General features: G+C 37.7%; 1 protein-coding gene across 4 annotated transcripts in view; it reads right to left on the bottom strand.

Moving 5' to 3' along the window:
* Nucleotides 1–2,279: 2,279 nt before the first annotated feature.
* ZFAND3 (zinc finger AN1-type containing 3) overlaps nt 2,280–23,189 on the bottom strand; it is a 144,102-nt gene continuing 123,192 nt past the window's right edge. For 3 of the 4 annotated variants that reach the window (XM_054197150.1, XM_054197152.1, XM_054197153.1), the window contains one exon: nt 2,280–4,943. In XM_054197150.1, the coding sequence (XP_054053125.1) occupies nt 4,789–4,943 (155 nt within the window). In that variant the 3' untranslated portion in view covers nt 2,280–4,788. The other variant, XM_054197151.1, reaches the window with a different exon arrangement.

The raw sequence follows: 23,189 nt of genomic DNA on the forward strand, positions 1-23,189 counted from the left end.
GGGCATGCAGAGTTCACAGGAAGGTGTATGTGAACAGTATCATGGAATTGAAGTTCAGAACACCCATAGCCCAACATCCAGAACAAGTAAATCACGTCCACATTCAGTTAATTGAAGAAATAACCTATCACTGTAGTAAAATACAGGAGGAGGTTATCAATTCTAAAGACCAATGTCCATATTTTAATCTGCTTGAACTAATGTGCAGGGGCTTGCAAGAAAAAAAAGAAAAAGTTGATGCTTTTTTTCCTGTGGTGAGTACTGAAAAGCCAAAAAGAGCAGAACTACTTTCAAATGTCCAGCTGCGCATGCTGACTGCCTCAACAAAAAGGAAAAAAGAATGAAGACCAGGAAGAGAAAGAAAAGTATGTCCTTCTCACTGATGTCTTCGAGAACTGTCATTTAAGAGTGGCTCTTCCCAGCAGCATTAACGCATGTTCTTCTGGAAAAGCTGCTAATAGTGAGAGATAAAGCCCACTATTGCACAGGTTCGCCATGTAAAACGTATTCGCCATGTAAAAGTATTTTGAAGAGTTTTTCCAGTGTGGGCCTTTCTGTAGCAAAGTGTGCACAGACACAGTCTCAGCTAAGCTTAAGATTGTGAACTGGTTACACTAGAACTCTATTCTTACACAGCAGCTCCTGCCACAGCAGCTTTTGACTTGAATCTGCTTCTATTTATTTTTGTCCTGTGTGCAGAATTCTAATCAGGTATTTGAATGAGGAAATTAAGATCTGGTGCCAATTAATACAGTTCATTTTAAGCAGCGTTGTCTTAAATGTTTCCATTTGTTGTGTAGGTATAAAAGTTCCCAGGAGCATACAAAATTATCTCCAGCGTGAATTGGCTACAATCTCATCGTGACATTAAGGGATTACTTTGATTAGACCTTCTCTTCACTGTTCCACTGATGACTGACAATTTCAGTAACTACACTACAACAAAGAGAATGTTAATTCATTTGTTTGGGCACTTAACTGTGTATGCTTCAGCTGTAAGCATAGGTGCTGTCAGTTATTCCACTGATGCATTTCTTGGAGTCTATTTTAAGACCTGCATTTTTATGACACCATTAGTATCAGTTTTCTTCCCTGTTGAGTCTTTGTACTGAAATGGTCATTGTAAGATCAAAAAAAAGTGCTTTTATCCCTTAGATATTTATATCTAAATTGTAGCACAGTCACAGAAGGAACTGCTACAATTGTAGGATGAACTGAACACCACAATGAGTAATGAGAAATTAAATATAAACAGGACATTGTGTTCAAGAGGCCAGGGGATTACAGTTTGTCCAAAACAAGAAAGTCACGCAAAATTCAAGTTTTGAATGTATTTGTCACCTTCCATGGAGTAGATAAAAGCAGTAAATATTACCTTTTGGACCGCTATAATTGCACCAGGACTCGTTCTCAGGTACCTCGTTTTACAGTTACATTGCTTCTCATTCAAGACACTAAACTGCTTCAAAACAGAAACCAGTGCAATTAAGGACAGGCTCTGCCATAGCAGCCGTCATGGGCAATTCCTATTTTTCCTTGAAGCCTTGGCACCCAGCTATAGGTTTGAAACTTGATGAAAAGGCAGAGCTGTTTTATGTAACTTACCTTTACTATAACACAGCCATCTTGTTCAAGAATCACGCACAGTTTTATAATTGAAAGTACCATATGAATTTGAAGAAAAAAAATGGGTATACATGTCCCATGAATCAGGCACAATTTCAATTCCAAACAAATTTCAAAATTGTTTTTAAATAATTACCTTGATATTCTCTCTCCCTCTAACACAGTTCATTGTTTTTTAATTAGCCTTATGTTTCTACCATCTAAATGATTAAGAAACAATAGTTATTCCTCTACTTATCCATTATGAACACAGCCCATCATGACTTGGAATACAGCTACTCTAGGTGCAGAAGTTGACAAAATGCATGAAAGAACATTTATGATTTTTTAAAACTTTGATGCCAATGATATAGTGCACAGTGTGCATTTGACTTAAGAGTATAAACAACTTGTTCATTTGATTACTATATCTAACCTCAAAATTAAATTGACCAATACTCAGGCTATACTAGATTCAGCCAGATTTGCTTACAAAATAAATCACTAAACTTGAACCCAGCAGAAATATTATCCTCCCCTTCCAAACTGGCGGAAAATAGTCCCACATTTCACCTATTGTAAATTCAACTTGAAGTTACTGACTAATGTTGGCATTTTCCCCATTCATATTTCTCATATGAACTTGCAGTAGAAATGGTGCAAAATAGCAAGACTTGTTGGAATAGGCAGAAAGGAATTCAAACTTTAATCTGATTGGTTTAATTTTTTTTTAGCAGGAGGAAAAAGAATAAAGTTACAAGATTCTTTTAATATTTTCACAATGTTAAACTAAAACTGAGCTCTAGGCTACATGTGTAAGTAAATCTAGAACACAAAAGGGTTAAATAAGATCTTCTTTTAAGATACAAGAACTTAAGCTTTCTTTACGTTTAACAAACTTCACAGAACAGATACTGCAAAGGAACAACCCCCTCCCCAACTTTTTTGTTTAAAGTGAACATTGTCCATAATTCACATGAACTTTAAGTAGTGTTCTCTCAAGAGCCGCCTTGAAACCGTCTGTGCACTTGTAATGAGATTAAAGAGAATATTAAGGAGGAACAAAATAGCATCTTCAGTATTAATGCAGAAAAGTCTTGTGTATCAATCAGAATGCCCATCAAAAGCTACTTTGTAGGAAAAGAAAGTGCGTATCACAGCAGCCGCCAAAATCCGTGTTTTTTTTAAACTCCTCACGGCAAATGTAAATAATATCCTTGGACAGTCCCTCTCACCAGGACCATTTCCTGAAAATGTAGCACATTACAGAAGATTTTGCTGCTGGTTTCATATTCTTGAATAACCACAATAATAAAAAAAAAACAGCTTGCCTTTCGGATAGCTTGCATTTTATAATGACGGGACACTTCTGATTTGCTTCATGGTTAATTAATGCTAATACAGTCAGATGCTGCGTGTGTGTGTGTGTGTAGAGACATGTATGTCGTCTTTTTTTTAAAAAAAATTAGTTGTCTCCTTGCTAAATGCTCCTAGCTGGCTACCAAAGTAACAATATAATTTGGCCTATAAGGAGTTAGTTACCTGTAACAAGTAGAATGCAGGATGACTCATACAAACTTACTCCCCAGACGCTGGCGTTTTTCAAGTGACACATTACTTCACCCCTCTGATGTTTTATATCTGCCCAGTATTTGAAGAGGAGAGAAAATCTTCCCTCCCTCAGGTTTTCTTACAAATTTACCTGATTGTTAATGCCTTACAAATAGACTGAGAAGCTAAATTCACTCAGGATTAAACTGGGCCACATTGGTACTAATCCTTTTTACCTTCGTAAACCCTGTGTGCAGCAGGAGACGTGCTGATTATTCTGTTTGCTTTTTTATGTTTCCAAACTGACAAGACTGGTGCAATTCAGTTCAGCTCAGCTCAACGTGACATACTGTAATACAGAACCATAGGTCTAAACAGATCCAAAACATTCTACTCATGTAATGCTTTTCACATTCACTTGCTATACTTGCTTTGCAATAGATGCGGGCAGAGATTTTCATGAGAGCGTTCAGCTGCATAGAAAGAGGGCTGATATAGCCCGTTTGATTATCTCATTGACACTCTGGAAGCGAGGAACACAAACTCAATCTGATAAAGGGTGTTTTACCGGTTGTTCCCCAATACTGTTACTGAATTCCGTTTGCTACAAAATGTCCTTTTTTTTTTTCCCCAATATATAAGTCTAGCTACAGAAAGTCAGTCTGTAGAATCCAGCCATGGCTACTGTGCTGTGAATTAGCCTTATTTGATCAATTATCAGATACCTGCACTTAGCAAAAGGCAAACAAGAGCCAATCAGGTTTCGGCCGGTGGGAATGGCTGCACTGCTCAAGGTACGTGGAACCTGTTCACACAACTCGTAGAATCTCTGTGGATGCCATGTAAAAAGTATGCACCATTTACTGCTCTGGGATGGAGTTGGCTTTAAAGTGAGATCATAATTTAACTGAGAAGAAAGAAAAAAAAACAACAAAAAACCCTGATAGGTTCTTTATAGTAAGATAGATATAAAAATTTTTCATAAGAATCTCTGTCCCCCTTTCTTTTTGGCTTCCTGGGAAGAACCAGAAAGATGTTCCTACCCCAACAGAATCCCTGATGCTGGTGACACTGCCTAACTCAAAAGCCACACGCGATGAAGGCACGAGTGACCAGTCAGGTCTTCTGGGCTTAAGCAGCTGCAGTTGCTGCTCTTAGTAGTATTTCACCTCCTCAGGATTCACTAGCAGTGAAGAGGTGAAAGGCTGCACATTAAACAGTTTGTCTGAAAGCCATGTGCATAGCAAACTTTTACACCAGCTTCTATACGACTATTTGTTTTAACTCTGCAGCTGGAATGTTTCCAGCGTAAGGCTTTTAGAGTGACTCCAGCAATAACAGAAGCCTTTGGATTTTTCTTGTTTTGTTTAAATCCACTAGCCATGCTCAAAAATAATATTTCTTCATGTTTTATTTTTATACGGTGGCTAGCAGGCACCTTAGTAACCAGCCAGAAATCAATTTCAACCACCATCAACCCCTAAACTACAGTACCAGGACGGTTGGCTAAAGAAAGGAAACTGATTGGCTGTAGTCTGAAACTTGCCTAGTACAAGGTGTCTGGCTGACTTTGTCCTAAATAAGGCTAACATTAGTGAACTAAGAGAACAGCATTTGGTTGCAGTCTTGCACTCAGGAACATCCTTCGCCAATGCGTTGGCAAGATCTCCCTACTTTCCGATCCAGTTTCACCATTTTCATAATGGCTTCCTCACGCCCACGTCCCATGTGGTCAAATGTGCAGTCATGTTGTTCAGGCAGGCGATGTAACATACAGAACACGTAACCTACCGTGGAAAGGGAGAAAAAAAAATACAGTTAGGGACTTGTGGTAAAAGTGGCAGAATCTTACCCAAATCAGAAGTGAATCCCTCTATAATCTCCCTATTGGGGGATTACTCAGTTCTCAAAAATTAATGCCAGCTTTAAGTTTTTACTTATTTTCCTTACAGGGTATTAACAAATATCTGATTATTTACTGCACTTCCGTGAGTATTTATCAATACAGTATCAAAAGCTCAAGTCATATTAGGTTTGTGGGGTTTTTTTTGCCATCCTGTCATCTTAGAGCGGAAGCCCCCAAAATCATCTAAACTAGGTGTGCCCAGATAGTAAACAAAGATGATGGGGTTTTTTTTTGAAAAAAAACAAAACAAAACAAAACAAAACAAAAAAAAACAACCCCAAAAAACCAACCTGATCACCTTCACTGAACTCTTTTCTGCTTTATGTGGAGCTGGTTGTCATCTCTGAAATTCATGCCTACGGTGCTTCAGGTTTAGCTCCCAAGCAGGCATTCAGGTCAGAACTGTTAAAGCTAAGCACCTTACTTCCTCCGTACTGCCAGCACCCCGCCTTGGCAGCGGCTGCAGGAGAGTTCACCACTCCACCACTGTTCCAGTTTTCAGAAGCTTCTCTTCATGAACTGGTCTGACACTAACCACAGGGGGTGAACAGGCATTTGACACAGGGACATGTTATGCCACATCATCTTGCTCTGTAGCTGAAAAGATGTAGGTTATTGTCTCTCTGTCTAAAGCTAGTCAACGTTGTTCAGTTTTCCAGGGAGCATGTGATTCAGAAACATGGCAATACTTCTTCCTATGGGTGAGGAGGGCATCTTCAGTAGCCACCTCTTTTTAGTCTACAAAGAAAATCAGCTTTTTTTCTTATTTGGCCCTAACGCTTTATAACAGTAAAGAAATTGCCTCAAATTTCCTACCTCTAAAATGAATGTTACATAGCGATAAATAGTGTTAAGATGATAGGGAAAAGAGTCACACGGTTACAGGGTTCGCGTAGTCCACTGTATATGAAACGAAGTCTGGTAATTGCCTATGCTGCAATATTTTTCCTGCATGATGGTGCCAAGAGCATCACTCTGCCTCTCACTGAATGCTTTACGTTACTGCTGCTCCTTGAATGCTCAAAAGATATTAAAACCACAAAACAGTGATATGTGAGAGATGGAAAAGTGAGTGAATGATTGAGAATGTGTGTTTGTGCAGATATATACATGCACACATATATATAAAAATATGTGTGTAAACTATTTCCTGGACTATAAAACAGCAATTGTAGGAGAGAACAAGAGGCTACGTTTATGTTTGCGTGATTGTTAAGAAAACAGAAAGGGGAAGAGTATCACATATGGAATTATAAAAAAAAAAAAAGAAAAAAAAAAGAAAAATTGATTTATCTTTGCTCTTTGTTTCAATAGCACCAGCTATGAAACGACATGTCTATTATCTGTGGCTGGCTTTGAAATCCAAAGCAAAAAAGACTGCATTGGTGTATGTGATTCAGAAATATGGATGGAAAGATGCAGATTGAACTGATATATATCTTGCCCCTTGCAGTCATTGCCTCCACTTCAATCTCAGTCTGGGTCATACCACACTCAAGCGTGACAAATATCTTTCTTGAGGTGCCAAAAATTCAAGGTCTGATTGTTAAAATGAAAACATCCTTGGACTATAGTTTCAGTACTGAACAGGCATTTCACTCAATTCTCTCTTACAGAAAGCATGGACTGAAGGCTTCCCTTATTTATTGAAATAAGACTTCAAATTACTGAACCAACGGCCACTGCGGACACAAGAACACATAAATACCTGACTAGATGAGCTCAAAAATCAAGTTCGTCATCGTATCTGCAATGGATGCGTAAGAAGCAGATGCAAGAAACCCTGCAGATATGGATTGTGTTGAAGTCGTTTCAGTCCCTTGTAGGTAAAAAATGGTTTTAAATCCTGATGGTTTTACGGATTCTCTCCACATGGTTAAGAGCCATATGTAGAAATGCTATTTAATTTTATGTAAAAGACATCTTGAACGTGTACACAATCTTCTGTGCAGCTTCAGTAAGACCCTTTTGACAATTCTGCATGTATTTTCCTATTAGATTTATACAACATGATTTATCACTTTTGAGCATGATCGTTCAATTACCACATCCTCACCTTCTACAAAGCCTCCTGCCTTTTGTAGACCAGTGACATTCCTTTCTACTTTGCCACCCCTCCAATACAATCTATTCTGTGCTTTGTGGTATCTTTATTTCTTTTTTGAACACCTTTTAGTTCTTTTTAGAGCACCTGTATTCACGTAGGAAAAGCTGTACTGTATACTATTTTTATTCCAGATGAAACATATTATTTATTTTTTCTGTTTGTCAAGTATTTCCTTATGCATTCTTGAACAGAATTTCAATAACTGTCAACAAAGAATAGCAGGTGATTTTAATTCTCCCAGACTATGGGAAAAGTGTTTCTAATTTCAGCAACTAAATGATCAAAACCTGTTATTCATATATCTATTTAAATACGTACTGCTAATTAGAACTGATAATACCTAATGAAAGAATACCCAAGCACATTTTGAACATTACTAAAGATAGTTTTGTATATATATTGGCTGTTCTTATGGAGAGGGTTTATTTGTGTTTAATTAGCAACAGAGATCTCTGGAAGTCTCATTTCCAAAAGAGACTTAAGATCTTTAGTCCCATTGCTGCAAATGCCTAAGTCGCTTTAAACACTGGAACTTGTATTTTTTTAGGTTTTATTTAAAATTTAAAGGACTTGAATACTGTTATACAGTAAGCACTTGGTTCAGTAACAGTAGTTCTGAGCATTTTTTCATTAGTTCAGAGTGGATATATTCAATTAAGTTATTACTGCTATATTCACTCCTTGCTTCTTCACTGGTCTGGAAATAAGAGTGTCCATTCTGTGGTCTGTGTGCGCACAAGTGCCTGATGTCGTATCGAGACCATCAGTTTTTATAATGGTTCCATTCTTAACTTACATGCACTGGGACAGAAGGCCAATATACGTACATCTATTTTGATCCTTAAAACCAATCCAGATTGAGAGGTGATTTTTTTTACTCCCAAGAACTCTGCTTTTTTGGTTATAAAGCAAGTTAGATTACTGAACTCTTGCAGTGTATTTACAGTTAAGTTCATTATGGGAGATACAAAATACACATTGTCTCCCCTAAAGGATTTCACTGCAGAAATGCTTCTTTTAATGCACTGTAACTAAAAGACGAAATAAATAACTTTCGGCTAGGGGAAAGAGCATTGGAAAAGGGAATCCATCTGCAAACTAAAGTTAAGTTTACCCTAGTCATCAACCAAAAACATGCCAGACTTCCACTCCAAGCACAGAAGATGTCAGTCTAGTAAATGTAATAATACATCTCCCAGCATTACAATTGTCGTTTTCCTGATATAAGAAGTAAACTATGAAGCACCGACTCCTCAGGCCTCTAATGCAAGCATCTTGGAAAAACATTATGTAGCGCCTCAAAACTCTTGAACTCCTCTAAGCACACCAGAAATTACTTCACAATATATCATCAAAACTTCACTTTGATTTCATCACCAGAGCATAGATGTTTAAAGTCGTACGGCAGTGTACCATCTCTGCCTTACTTGTACCATGCAGGTGAGCCCTTTACATGCAAAAAAACATCATTCAAAGGAAGTCTGAGATTGCACAGAAGCAACTGTGAAGTTGCTTTCATCATTCCTGAGGAATCTGCTGGGAAAAGGCAATTGGAGAGGACAGAAAACAAAATAATCTTCCATATTCGAGACCAGAGAATACCACAGACCTACAGTTCCCTGTGTGTGGGTGATGATGAAAAATGACTGCGTTTTCCTCATTGTTATATGCAAGAGCACTGCCTAGATGGGAGTATGAAATGACAATAAGCAAATATTTCAACTAAAACCTACATTTAATTCTTAACTTTCTGTCCTTGAATTCTGAAAACGGTAAGCTGCTAAAATACCAACAAAATGGTACGTGAAGCATCAGAATCAATTCAACTAAATGGCATAATAATCCAGAACACAAAAGCCAAATTGTAATTTCGGAGGGTCCCTGATTTAGTTAAATTTCTTTTTTCTTTTTGTTAGCTCCACAGAAAGCAGTCAGACTTTCTGGAACACGGCACAAACACCCAATAATTGGATTACTGCAAACTACCTACAGGGAAGCACAGCACACTGGTGGGACTACTCTAGTGAATGTCCTTGGCCAGGCATGGAGTCCCAGACTCTTCTAATGTACTGCTGGAGAACATCACGCTGTTACACAAGATACATAACAAATACAATGATCCCTGTTACACGAATAGCATTATGATAGAAAGGAAGCTCCTTTTCCTGCTCCAAGATTCTGGTCCTAATCTCATTGACGAGGCATTCAGAAAGCTGCAAAGGGAAGACTCAGAATACGTGAGCATATTTTGAAAAGTGGTAGAAGTGCCAAAAAAGCTTATTAAACGTTCATACATCTTACACATTTACAAAGTGGCTTAAAAACATTTAAAAGTGCCCCCATTTGGAACATCTTGACGTGTATTACCTAAAAAGTAGTTGCCTGCTGCCACAATTACCATACAAAATCAGAGCTTCTGATACTTCAAAATCATCTTACCTGCCCCCTAGTACAGCTATTTACCATTTTCATTCCCAAGTTAAAATGCAGAAGTAGGAAACTTCCACAATTTGCAGCCATTTCCAGATTTTATTTAATGAACAACTTGTGTTTGTATAGGTCCCCCTATACAAAGCCTATTCAAAAATGGTCTTAATGATGGCACAGACTTCTTCCTGTGCAGAATTCTCTGCTGTATGCATTGGCTTCTTCACCTGCTTCACAAGAAATTTTACCTTCCTTGCTAATCTGAAATTCTAATCAGCAAGAGGTTCAAACAGAACTTAAAAATACCTTGTAACCCTAAGAGATAATGGTGCTGCAAAAATTCTCTACCAAAGGTGTATTATCTAGCAAGGTATGTGTGAGTCTTTATGCAGACTTCTGTGCAAGAACAGATTTTTAATCTATTTTTAAAGGCCAACATACCTACAGGATATCATACAACAGAGCAAACAGAGGCAGATTAGCCATCAGAGAAGATTAGCTCATGCAGTGATACATGCAGCTGCAGCACTGTTCAGAGTAACTGGACATCATTCCCCAAAAGCGTCTATTAATCCCCAAAACAATGATTATGTATCTCCTCCATCCCTTCCAACTGTCCATGTGTTGTAAATTATACTAACAATAAAGCTATTTTAAAAAGTGCGAGAGGGAAATCTGTTTTTTCCTCTCTTCAAGACATGGAATAGGTACGAAATGAATCTAAGAGTGGAACAAATAACTACCAAGACACAAAGCCAAGATCCTAAAGACTTGTGCGTCAAGTACCTCACGAAACACTTGCTCTCTGGATTCCAGTACGATCCATCTCTTTCCCCTGGTATTTTGGAGATTGTTTGAAAAGAACATCCAGCAATGGAAGAAGTAAAAGCGTGCTATAGTCCAGCCTAGCAAGATTTCCAGCGCAGCTTGTATGCACTGCTATTTTACAGTATAAAAATGTTCTAGTCTGCTGATATCTTGTATTACTCTCCTTCTAGACAGCTCCATTCTTGCATATACTGTAATTATCTCTTCTCTTTCTTCTGTGGGGAATGCTCTGCACTGGCATTGTCAGCTTTCATTACACAACTCAAGGAACATTCAGTTTCACTGACATTTTCTATAAAACCAAACCAAATCCCAACAAGGTAAACAACAAGCTTTTGGAAATAAGTGAGCTAAACTATTCTCCTGTTTCTCTTTCCCAGCTTTGCAAGATGTCACACACTTTGATTAAGTGCTAAATAGTTCAGAATGACTTGACTAGGAATCTTGTCGTTCCTTCCCATGGGGAAAGGGGAGTAAGCCACATTATGGGGAAGCTTTTTAACCAAATAGATGTATTTATTAAAACTGCACAAAACATAGCTTGAGGCAGTCCTTTCTATCATTTCCACTCCAAGAAGACTGGATGGGGAATGTTATCCTCTAAGTGCTCAAAGTTAGAAGTCTCTAAATATTAATGCACAGTATCTTAAATATTGCCACGTTCGTTCACAAACAGCACAGCTGCAAAAGATTCAGGAAAACACACAGTAGGAAGACCTGTACTTTGCTTATCAACTTGTTTTTCTAGCCATCTGCTATGGTCACTGAAATTTGCTTTTCAATATTTTCTTCTTTATATAGATCATCTATACTTACTCCTGACTACCAAAATGATAAACAGGAAAAGAAAAGAGGCGGTATAAAACACCTTCGAATGTTTCTTTTAATCTGCCAATCTGTCCCCAGGACTGGATGTGCACTTGGGACTTCCATCCTGCTCTTAAATCAGTCATAATCTCAGGTTTCATGCTAGAAGCACGCAGCTCCATGACATCTGTGATGTTACATAAAATTTTATGTCTGAGACTGAGGATGCTTACATGATGCTGCAGATTCATTTTGCATTTGTACTACTGGGTTTATGGTTTGGAGAAAAGAAGGGAACAAAGTATTTTTTTTTTTCCTTTCTTGCTCTATTTTGCTGTCTGCCACAAAGAGGGTAAAGCAATACGTATGGACACACATTAGAGACAAAAAAAAGCTACTGGTGAAAAAAACTGCCCTGGAAATGAATGGAAGAAATTGTATACATCATCTTAATCCTGTAACAGCCACTGGACAGGTATGGTTAAAGATTCTGCAAGAATTCTTTAGACTGCAAGGCAAAAACTTTGTATTTCCAAGTTTAGTCACGTATAACCTGTGTTTCAAAGTGTCTTCTGTCTATTTTCCTGAAGATCGTAAACCTGGGAAGCTGCTTTAGGGAACACACAGGAGATGCGGTTTTGCACTGTGGATACTGCAAACAAACTACCTTTTATCCCAATTTGTGCTAATTTCAAATTCACTTTCCTATTTATCTTACTACTTTACTTGCACAGAAAGCTGTCAAACTATTTTTTCCTACATTAAATGTGACACAAATTTTGAACAGAGAATTTATATCACTTGAGGACAGAGCACATGCTGATTTTTAAGTATTTTGGTTTTTTTTAATCAACAATTCTTAAGGAAGTTCTATGTAAAACACTGTTCTACTCCTTGACCTTGGAACTAAAAAGAACTCGAACAGTTTCCTCCTGGTTCTTTGAAGACAGTGTACTTGGAGTGGGAAAAATTAAGAAACAGCATTCTCCTAGATTCAAGTCCTGCCTTTGCTCTAGTGGATACTAACTCCACAGAAGTAGGGAGCATCTCCAGGAAGAGAACTGAGGTTTTCAGGAAATAATTTTTTAATTTCAAAGAATCCTCAATGAATCAAAGTGATAAAACCAGCATACCTGCTTTGTAATAATTAAACTGCAGGTCAGGTCTTACTAAAGTCATGATTATATCTCAGTTCCGCCACATACCACAGAATAACGGTGGTTAAATCTTTTGGTTTGAACCAAATATTTTTCTTGCTCTACAGAACACATACACATAAAAATAAGTACTTTTGTATCACAACTTCTTCTCCTCACTATTCATCATTCATGAGTTAAGGCCAACATCTATCAGAGACAGTCTAACGGAGCAACTTAGGTATGTGATTACTCTGAGGGATACAGCATGCAATGCTCTTTTCTAAACTGCTTTATACCTCAGAAGTCACTGGCCTACACATTTCATCTTGTATGCTCCCCTTCCAACCTTATACACTGTCCTCAATTTTTTGTCTAAGTTGCAATCCACAGCAGCCAAGCACAAGCAGTAGTTGTGACACTACAAGGTGACGTATCAGCTAGCACAAATGGGGAGTTACCACCGGTCTGAAACATCTATAGAACTGCGGTATAATCCCACTTCATCTGAGGTGATAGATGCAACTTCCCAGAAATCAGCATTTTAATTTATCCCATACTTTCTCAATATAACCGAAAGAAACATTTTTCTCAAAAAGACTTGCACAATTGCTGAAGCACAAAGGCAAAACAGTTAAAGTTTAATTTAAAAAGAGAATTTTCAAAGGAACCATTTTGCTCCCAACAACTTGCAGCATCAACAGTGGTGCCAGACAGTGAACACCAACGCATGACTAACTTGAGGGAGAGGACAGACTAGGTTCAAAATTAAAAGTTTAGACTATAGGTAGGTGAAGAGAGCTTGCTTTTTTGAATAATCGTGTGATCTTGCAGTGATGTATCCAGGAGGAATTAATATTCACTGCTACGCTTGTAAAAGGAACATTCACTGCCATGTTTGCAGGGCTGAGAACACTGAAACAGCACTGTATCTCCCATATAATTCCTAGTTTCACAAAGTTATATCCTGTAGGATGTGGAAGAATGAATACAAAGAACAGGATATGGAGTAAAAAAGCAGAATTACGGCAAAAAAGCATCCTAGTGTTCAAGTGTAGACACCTAAAAAAGTAGGGGTAAACCATAATAATAGGTAACACTAGTAAATGGTAGTACTTCCTATGAAGTAAGATTTTCCATAGGCTATAGTGGCATATAAGGAAGTATTTGTTTCCCACTCCAAACATTTAGATTTTAAAGAAGTGTGAAATCTTTAAAAAAAAAAAAAAAAAAAAAGGTCTCCCAAGAAAGGTCAGGTGGATGACAGAGTGACCCAAGCATTAATGCAAGGCCCGCGCAGTGTTTGACATTTTCAAAAACGCTGGAGGAGTATTAATACTTCTAGAATTCTCTCTACACCAAGCCCACCTGAGCGGATACACTTCTCCCAGAAGCTGAGTATTTAATTAAAAGCCAAAGTGTACACAGTAATTTAATTAAAATAGCAAGCAATAGTGAGCGATTCAATAATGTATGTGTATAATTTTGTTTAGCCCAATGAAAATGCAGGAATGATAAGGCTACTAATAAGAACTGGAATGAATAATGAAAGGGTCTAACATACTGTATGTGTTCTATTAATTCTAATTGTTCTCCTGGATCCTGTCTGTCTTTTGAGTTCAAATCAACACATGCTGAATATGATTCCAGGTTTGACTTTCAGTATATTTTCTGAATTATATTATTTATGCTTTGGGTTTAAATAGCTTTCTAGAGGTTGCACCATATTGATCCACAGTCTGACAACGGCTAAGCTTGCTGGCCAAATCACTGGAGAGAAGCAGCTCTATTTCTTTTAAACCTAAATGAAATTTATTTTATGTCTTTATCCCCTATTTACACCTTGTGTCCAGGGTCTCTTAGATTACACATTCTGCTCCATGCAAGTCTTCTATTCCTGTAGCCTCTCGCTATTTATGTCAATAGTAATTCTTCTTCTAACCAGAGGGAAATAGAACTCCATTCAGAAGCTCTATGTATACCGTAAAGGAAAACAAATGCTTAGAGTGATGTACACTTCCACCCTTCCCCTTTTTTTTTGGGTGCAAAGACTTCCACAACATTCCCTGCTCCTGCTTGTTCAGAATACGGCAGGACGCCCTGTACACAGCTTCTGCACAGACTTGAGCAACTTTCAGCAACTCAGGAACATTTAACGGCTGTGAATGCCTCTGTAGGTAAACCTTTTCATTTCAATACATAGAAAGATACAGTTAAATAAATGTATTACTTTTAAAAACCCTTTGAAGAAAATACTATACCTCAGTGATTAGAATGTCCACAAATACAGTTTCTCAGCTCTTGAAACTTTCCTCCAAGGCCAGAAATACTTAATATCAAAAGCCCCGGACACAGACTAATATTCTTTTAACTTTTGGGAAAACTGATGAACAGTAATTTTTATGCCATTGCCTTAGAAGACCCATGGCAACCTCGTGGAGAACTCTAGCAGGGAACCAGGTAGCCTCGAGTCCCTGTACCTAGCTTTAACACTTTCTTATACCTTAGATATGGAATTTAAGACTGTAGGTGGCATTTTCATTTAGGTAATATTTTATTTAGTTAGTTTGTAGGGAAAAAAACCCCTCTAGTTCCTGGAAAGAGTCATGACTTTTCAAGGCAAATTTTGACAATTCACTTCAATATCCTTTTCCCCACTCCTTCCTACGAAGAAGTCAGACTTTCACCAACAAAATTCACTGGGCATCATTCCTCCCTACCTAAGCCTTACTTCATGGTCAGCTGAACTAGCTGGTAACGTTCCCTCAGGATTTGTCAGATGATTATAGCTTTGGGCCTTCTGTGTTTACTTCAAATATCAAGCACATTACTGAAATCAGTACTTATGTGTGTAGCTATTTGTTAACATGTGGACAAATACATTTGATTCATTTTGAGGGGGATGCTTTCTAGGCAGTATCTTCCCTTTTGAGGACAGACTGCAGCAGCCTCCTGCCAACCAGCAGAAGCTTTCTAAGCGCACGGTCCTGGTGAAGCTATAACATGTGCCTGTGAGACTCTGGATAAATAAGAACACTGTAAAGAAAGAATTTTGATTCGAAAGGGCAGAGCACTTTAACCTTCAAAAATGTTTCCTTTAACATCTGGCAGGCAGGTGGCTATTCCCTTCATTTTTTCTGATAAGAAAAAAAAAATGACTCGGAGACTGAGCAAATTACTTCCCTAAAGGTACTGAAAGAGACGGAATTAGAAATAAGGTAGTCAGCTGGATTTTTATGTTCAAGTTCACTAGGCCATGTGTCTCTTGTACATACAAGACAATTAAAAATTGCATAATTTTTTACTTTATGCATATACTTCTTTCTTCTGTAACCACAGTACAGGTAGGCATGAAAGAAAAGATCTAATGTGGCACGCCAACAAAATGCTTATGCTAACTTTTTCCTCATACTGTAGTTTCCATGTGAAAACCACCTGAAGGCTATATACTGAAGGAATTACCGCATCAGTTGTGTCAAACTAAAATATCTTTTTTTTTAAAATTTTGTTTTTAAAAGGAACATGCTAACTTGTTTTATTTAAGGAGAACTCAAGGACTTAAGAGACCGACTGACCCATTTCAGTTACATGGACTGATTGGGACCAGAGGAAGGTAACTAACAGGCTCAGTATACATTACTAAATCAAGAGAGTCACCTGTTGCAGAACTTTAGGTAATGTGGTGGAAGAAATCAAATTCAGCACATGCTGTAAGAAAGCCACATCAGTTGAACAAGCTGGTGGAATATACTACAGCCTTTTCAAACTCTATTTCATGATTTCTAATTATAAGCAGACCATGAAGTCCATTTACACTTTTAAAGCTGTGGACCGCTTTTCTAAAGCGTTTTTCTGGGTCCTGTCCTTGGAACCTATAGTACACCAATTAGTCAACCGCTTTTAACTGGTCAATTTCTAGTATTCGAGTTTTAATTCAAACTTTAATAGTTTTTCTTTCTCTCTCTCTTTTTTTTTTTTTTTTTTTTTTTAAATACTCACAACAATGTAGACTAAGATGTTAGGCATTACTGGAATGGCTGAGGCAAAAGTACTGTTCTGGGAGCAACTATCTTAAGAGAACAGTCAACGGAAGACATCTGAATATGGTACATCTTAAGGCCTGGCAGGAAGACTTGCCAGAATTATAGTATGTAACCACTTACTAATAAGATTTAATTTTCCATAAATGCTTCTTATTGAACTGGTTGACTCCATCTCCGGAAGCAGTGCACATATTTAATTTTAATCGATGGAAGCACATCTGTTACACCAATACATAATCATGTCCTGAAGCCATTTTGGTTGGTACCAGATAAACCTCATCCATCTAGAAAGTGAACTGACCAGTGCCATTACAAATTCTTCTCCACAGAAAAAGGTTCCATGGAAATGGAACCATGATTTAGTATTTTACTGAGTTTTAAGAGAAACATTAGTTTCAACACACATTGGACTACTTTTGTACAAAGATGAAAGTTGTCAGAGCTTTTTGGTTTTTTTGCTTATCTATTCAAGTTTGTTTCTTTCTTCCTGTCCTTTTGAAGATAATTTCTAAATTAACTGAGTAAATCAAATCATTCCAAATTTATTCTGGCACAATCCAAACAAGTGCCTCATCTCCTGTGTTTATGAACGAGCAGCTCTGTTATATAAGTTAAGAATCTGCAGCTGTTTTTCTTCCACCTGGTTTATTACTGAATCACAGTGAGACTTGCTGCCACAGCATCTGTAAAAAAGGTACGGTCTCTTCTGTACGGACACATTTTGTTTCTGATGGCTAACAGAAATGCCCAGTGCTTGATGTCAGTCTGTTCTTTTCCTCCTCTTACCCCTCTGCTCAGCAGAAGACCAAAACAGAACTAAAGCAACAGACACTTTTAAGTAATCCCAAGAAAAGAATTCCACCAGGTTATTACAGATTTATACAGAACTAAATTAAAAACAGCGATGTGGAAATATAAGCATAGTAACATACCAGACCTCTCTTTTTTATGCTTATTAACTATGCTTATGTGTTTGTGTGTGTATATGTACATGCATATATACACATAATATGACACAAGTTTCTGAAATGGTTTAGAAGGTATGTTTGCCAAATATTTAAGACAAGTTTTGTTCCTGCCACTGCCAAGATTAGAAATTTTTACAACTTGTTTATAATGCTTTCTCATCATAGTTGAATCTCCTTTAATCTGCGTTTACTCATTAATGTTTCAAAGTCCTTTCCATTGTTAATATTTTAATATATTTTTATAATTTGGCAAGCACCAAATTATCTTCAGAACACACCAGACTAAAGTCAGGAGATGGTTTAGGATGTAGGATATCTTGTAAGAGGTATAATGCCAGTTTGTTTTTAACATTGTTCTAGTGGAAGATAAATGTGTTCCCTATGGGCTTATTTCCTTATCAGCTTTCCTTTGAGCTACTTTTTTCAAATGACTTCTCAAATTTGTAATTTTGTTCCCATGAGTAATTTCCCTCATGATCACTGTTCACATAAAAGGAATGTGGTGCGCCGATACCTGTATGGAAATTAATATGAAGACTTCACATGCATTTTTTGGACATACATTTTTTTGATGAGCTGTCTTAAGTTTTTTCTCTTATTTTAATAATCAACCAGAGTACCTCTGCTTCTGTCAATGATTCCTTTCATCTGCTTAATAGACATTTATAATTGCCTGTCCCACTGCCCCTGTTTTTTCTGTTTGCTCTCAATCAATGTAGTTAAACATTCATTTACATGTTTTTTCCCCTCTAGGCAAGTAATCTTAAGATTACTCAAATGCTTAGTTTGTTGGTTTACCTCCCCATTTTATACTCTTTCACAGTTCTGCTTCTTCTTTACCTTTCTTTTATTTTCCTATACAAATGAATTCGTCATCTGAGCCAACTGTACTTGTATCTTATACTACTATGGCCTCTTCATTTTCCATTCTTTCTGTCTGTTCCTCTAATCTAAGCAAAGAATGAAGACTCTTAAGTGGTTTTATGCATTAACCATATGAGAAACAAGCCACAAAGTAGCTGGGGACAAATTGCATTATCAACTATTCAGACACGTTGATTTTCTGTGTTGCTAAGCTGTAGCAAGCAGCTTGCTATTGAACTTGTTAGAACCAGAAACCATTTTATCATTACAATCTTACCGACTTTGATCACATCTTGATGAGGCATTTCACCATCTTCTAATAAAAATTTAACAAGGCATTTATCTGGTTTGCATTAAAGTCACATTCAGCACCATCTCCGAGACACCCATCACATTGTATACCGTGAAGACTAAAATCTGAGTCTTTTTTTCTAGAGACATGCTTTAGTAGTTAGATTTCAATCATAGCGAGAAGTGGACAGTCACGTATGTGGATAAAGTTATATCGTAAAGCTCCTAACTAATTAGGAATGAAAGTTATGTGCTTATTAAAGACCAGTCTGGGAAGCGGTCCAACAACGCATTGTGCCCTTACTCCACACGCGCAGCACAGGGAGGCAGCGCTCTGCTGAACTGGTAAAGTTTGACTCCCATTTCTTGACTCAAAGCCTTACCACCATAGAGGCTGCTTGTGAATGTGCATCACTTCAAATCAAGAAACAAACAAACATCAATACTTGCCAACATCTCACAAATAAATGTTGCAAACCAACACATTTTGCCTTCACTCATGCCTGAGGTTAGTAGTTACTGCAAAGAGTAGCACGAATACATAACTGTTCAAGTCTGTCCACATTCTGGGAAATGATAACTTGTTACAACACAACCTAGGCCAGTAAAACTCCAAGAAAATCTTTCCTGTCCACAGAGGCAAAAAATACTGCTAACAACTGTTTGATCAGATTGCACCACAACTGAGCGGTTATTTTTTTACTACAGTTTGATCGAACTGGAAGGTTTTGGCATCTTCCCATCCTATTAATCATCTACTCTGGCCAAAGAACACAAAAAACCTTGAGATTCCTATCTGAGAAGCAGACAAACAAATCAGCAACACCTCTCTAAGGCACTGCTACTGCAAGCTGAAGACAGGCTTACTTTCCGGGGCCCCTTATCTTGGCCACACCATTGATTGCCAAGAGTTCTGGACAGGTGGAGCCTGAGCTGCAGACATGTCCATTAGGATGTGGTCTACAAATAGCAAACCATTCTACAGAAAAGCTGCTGAAGAGCTGGCGCACTGTACTAATTTTTCTTTAATTGCTGACTAGGGCTGGATCTAACATGACAGATGTGAAATTCCTTTACTGATCACCTAGAATATCCTCGCATGTCTTGTGCAATTCCAACAATACTAAAGACCACTGCAGACCTCTGTGTGTTGGCTTTACACAGCAAGCGATACCAGAACTACTTTTTGCTGTAAAATACTAAGTCTCTGCCATAAAATCAAGTTATGCTTTCTGTACAAATAATTTCTGTGGCTTAGAAGTTTGCAGCTCAGTATCTTTTAAAAACATACACAACTTTATTTAGTAGTGATACACATCTAGTCAAGTAATTAAGATAAGGCCCATAAATTTATAGCATAATTTGCAAATAATCAACCTGCGTTTTTCTAAAATATGTTTCCAGAGCTCTGTGTTATACAGCTACTTTCACTCACAAATTCGCTGCCTCTAGTTTTAAAGCAAGTTTGTTGTAACCACCTGAACTGACAACTGACAACTTAATTTTCAGATCAAGGTGATTGATTTTGGACTGCTTACACTTCCAGCAGAAATGCTGTAATACATTCTATTAGAATGTACCTTGAAGAATGATTCCTGTAATTCCTTGATGATATAACTGCTTACTAAATCTAGTATTAAATAAATACGTTATTCCAATACAATCACTATCCATCATGAGACACTAAATTATTGAAAGGCCCACTCAAAGCTAGAGAACATCGCTGCCTGGAAAACATGACAAGTGTACCGTCATCTAGAAACGTTTCACAGGAAACTGGTTTTGTTCTAGTAGTGTTGATTTAAAGGTTATCCAGTCAGAGAGGCACAAAATGAGAATTCATTTTAAAATTTCTCTTTCTCGCTGAAGCTTGGAAGTGCATCACCAATTAACAACTCCTCTCACTTCTCCCAGTTCGCCGTGTGAAAAGGCTCAGAACTCGTCTTACAAATTGCTCTTTTGAAGATCAAAGAGAAGCCGAATTTGTCTGTCTGTGCTCTGGATGAGTTTGTAATTTACTGGAACTTTCAGAGGAGGCTTGGCAGCACGCTCGTTTGACAGCCCCAGGGTACAGGATTCAGGGGAGCTCTGTGACTCTTCCCTTCTGAGTTCCTTCCTTGCCTTTAATTGGCACCTCATTAGAAATTAATGAAAATGACATCCTCTGTTCTTCCTGCTCCAGGCACAGAACACTACAAAAAGGCCCATCACAATTCATAACACATTCAATTTATATAGCAATGGCTCTTAAGCATTATTTAAGAGATGTGAATTTCTTGTCAGCAGTTAATAACTTGTACAGAGCAGGGGCAGAATGAAAAAAGATCTTGAGAATACGCGTGTATGTGTGTATGAAAAGAAATGTATCTTTCTACAGCTGAAAAACGTTGTGTTTGAATTTGAAGAACCCTCACTGGAACTCCCTTCTCAGCAATGAATTGTTTTTCTTCATGGCAAAGCCCTGCAGCACTGTCAAATCTGTCTAAGACTCCATGCAGTGTCAAGGGAACGAGCTCAGCAGCGTCGCCTCTCTCTGGACAGGTCTTACAGGAGACAGTAGAGCAAATACAGCAGTCACCCAAAGATCTCCGAATTTGGTGTAGAGCTTAGGTGTAACGAGGCCGCCCGTTCTCTCTGTCTCCTTTTAGAATGGCTGTGCTCTGCTGGACAAGTCCCAGTTACGCTGAATTAATATCTATAAGTATTAAAACATTGTCCAGTATGTACAGATTTTTCTTTCCACTATGTATCATTAAGATTCTCACTGGAAGAGTCACCAGGACACATCAGCAGGATGTGTGAGGAGACGATTTCCAGTACTTTTGGCACTAGGACAAGATGATGTCTAACAGCAAACAATAAAATTGCTGTTCTGTGGGGTCCTAAAGAGTTAACTTGGATTTTAATAACAGTGTTTCAGACACAGCTATGGAACAATGTAATATTTATGTGGTTAATATTTTTTCCTTACATCCAAGCAAACACACACATTTGTCCTTCCAAAGATCGTGTCTGCCTTTTTATCGATTCTGACTGTTTTTTTAGTATTTAAAGTTTTTTCTACGTTTTTTCCCATTACTTCAGTTAAGGATTGAGATGCCAAGAATTTAATAGCAGTGGTCCAAAGTCCAGGTCAAACAATATTCTACCTTGACAATTACTTTTAAAGAATAAACATCCTTATTTTACACCAGTTGATTATATTTCTAAGACTTCCACTTAAACATGCATCATTACCTGTGCTTCACATTACGACAAAAAGCATAACCTGATCACACATAGATTTAGAAAATATTTTAAATCAATGATAATTTTAATGTCCTTATTCGATCCCATTTCCCACCACCCCCTCCCCAAGGTTTTTGACCTGGCTTGTCATTCATGACCTCAAGCAACCCAATTTTAGGGCACAGTTAGTGAGAACGGTTTCTAAGGCAGCTGCTTTACAAATGACAAAGGCTACACGCTAATGAGTATTGGTAAAGCAGTTTAGGTGACGTGAAGCTGGGATGACCTGTGTTGCTCAGTGGCAGGGTTTTGTTTGCTCACTATTAAAACTAAGTGGTGCAGGGTATGCCTACTTTCACATCGCGTGTCAGCGTCTCATTATAGATAACACATGTACTGAATACAGCACTAATGAAACACTATAGATGCACAAATAAACCAAAGATCTCCAGGCTTTTCAGCCCTGTTGTAAGCATGGAAATAGACTCCTGCCTTCCACTTGTCCATTAAATGGGTGGAATATAAGTGTTTATTATACATTCTTTAAACAATATAGGATGTAATGTGTAATGTAGGAATGCAAATTTTCCATTTTCTCACTTATTGCCGAGGAACTCAGATTTTTTTTTTTTTTTTTTGTTCCACATTCATGTTTTATTAACACATTTTATGAACTTTAACAGAAGTATTTCCATAAAGCTATGTATCTATATCCAGTGAAAACAAAGAAAAAATCCTACAACATTTATATTGCAACAATGTTGAATTATGGAACTACTTCAGGAAAACTTGAGAGGAACCAACTCCATATATTTGTCATCCAGTTTATGAAAAAAAGGCAGGGCTTATTTTTAAATTTTAAAAACTTTACTAGTCACTGTAAGGATTTCTAAAAAGTTACTTTCGACTTCATTGCTCCTACATGGTTCCAACTTTGCAGAATTGCTAAGTCATCTTTTCTCTAATTCACCCCAAACTTGTAAAACTCTCTTGGCTCCCAATATTAGGGAGGATTCTTCTATTTTAGTTGGGTACCTGCGAGCAGCCTCAGCCATTTGATACGTGACAGCAACAGACCAAGAACAGAAACTCCTGCCCTACCGTGCTGAGCAGAAAGAGCCATACCAAACCATGTCACTGACAGTGCTGAATTTCTTCAGCTTGATAAAAATCTTACTGGATACTTCAAAGTATCCAGACACACGATTTCCATAACAAGAATTCCAACATCACAGCTTTTGATTTCATGTCTGGTGGCTTCACAGGTAACGTTATTTTAGTTCTGTGGCAATGCTCCAATATCTGAAACAAAGCCTGTCTCATGTCCAGAAGAGCACAACACAACAGTCATCTCTACAGGCTGAAGACAGACAGATGCTGAAGAAAAGAACAAAGGATAACATGGAATCTTTGCAGCTTTCTATTGCT

Source organism: Rissa tridactyla, chromosome 3 (genome assembly GCF_028500815.1).
Source record: "Rissa tridactyla isolate bRisTri1 chromosome 3, bRisTri1.patW.cur.20221130, whole genome shotgun sequence".
In the NCBI taxonomy this organism is placed as follows: domain Eukaryota; kingdom Metazoa; phylum Chordata; class Aves; order Charadriiformes; family Laridae; genus Rissa; species Rissa tridactyla.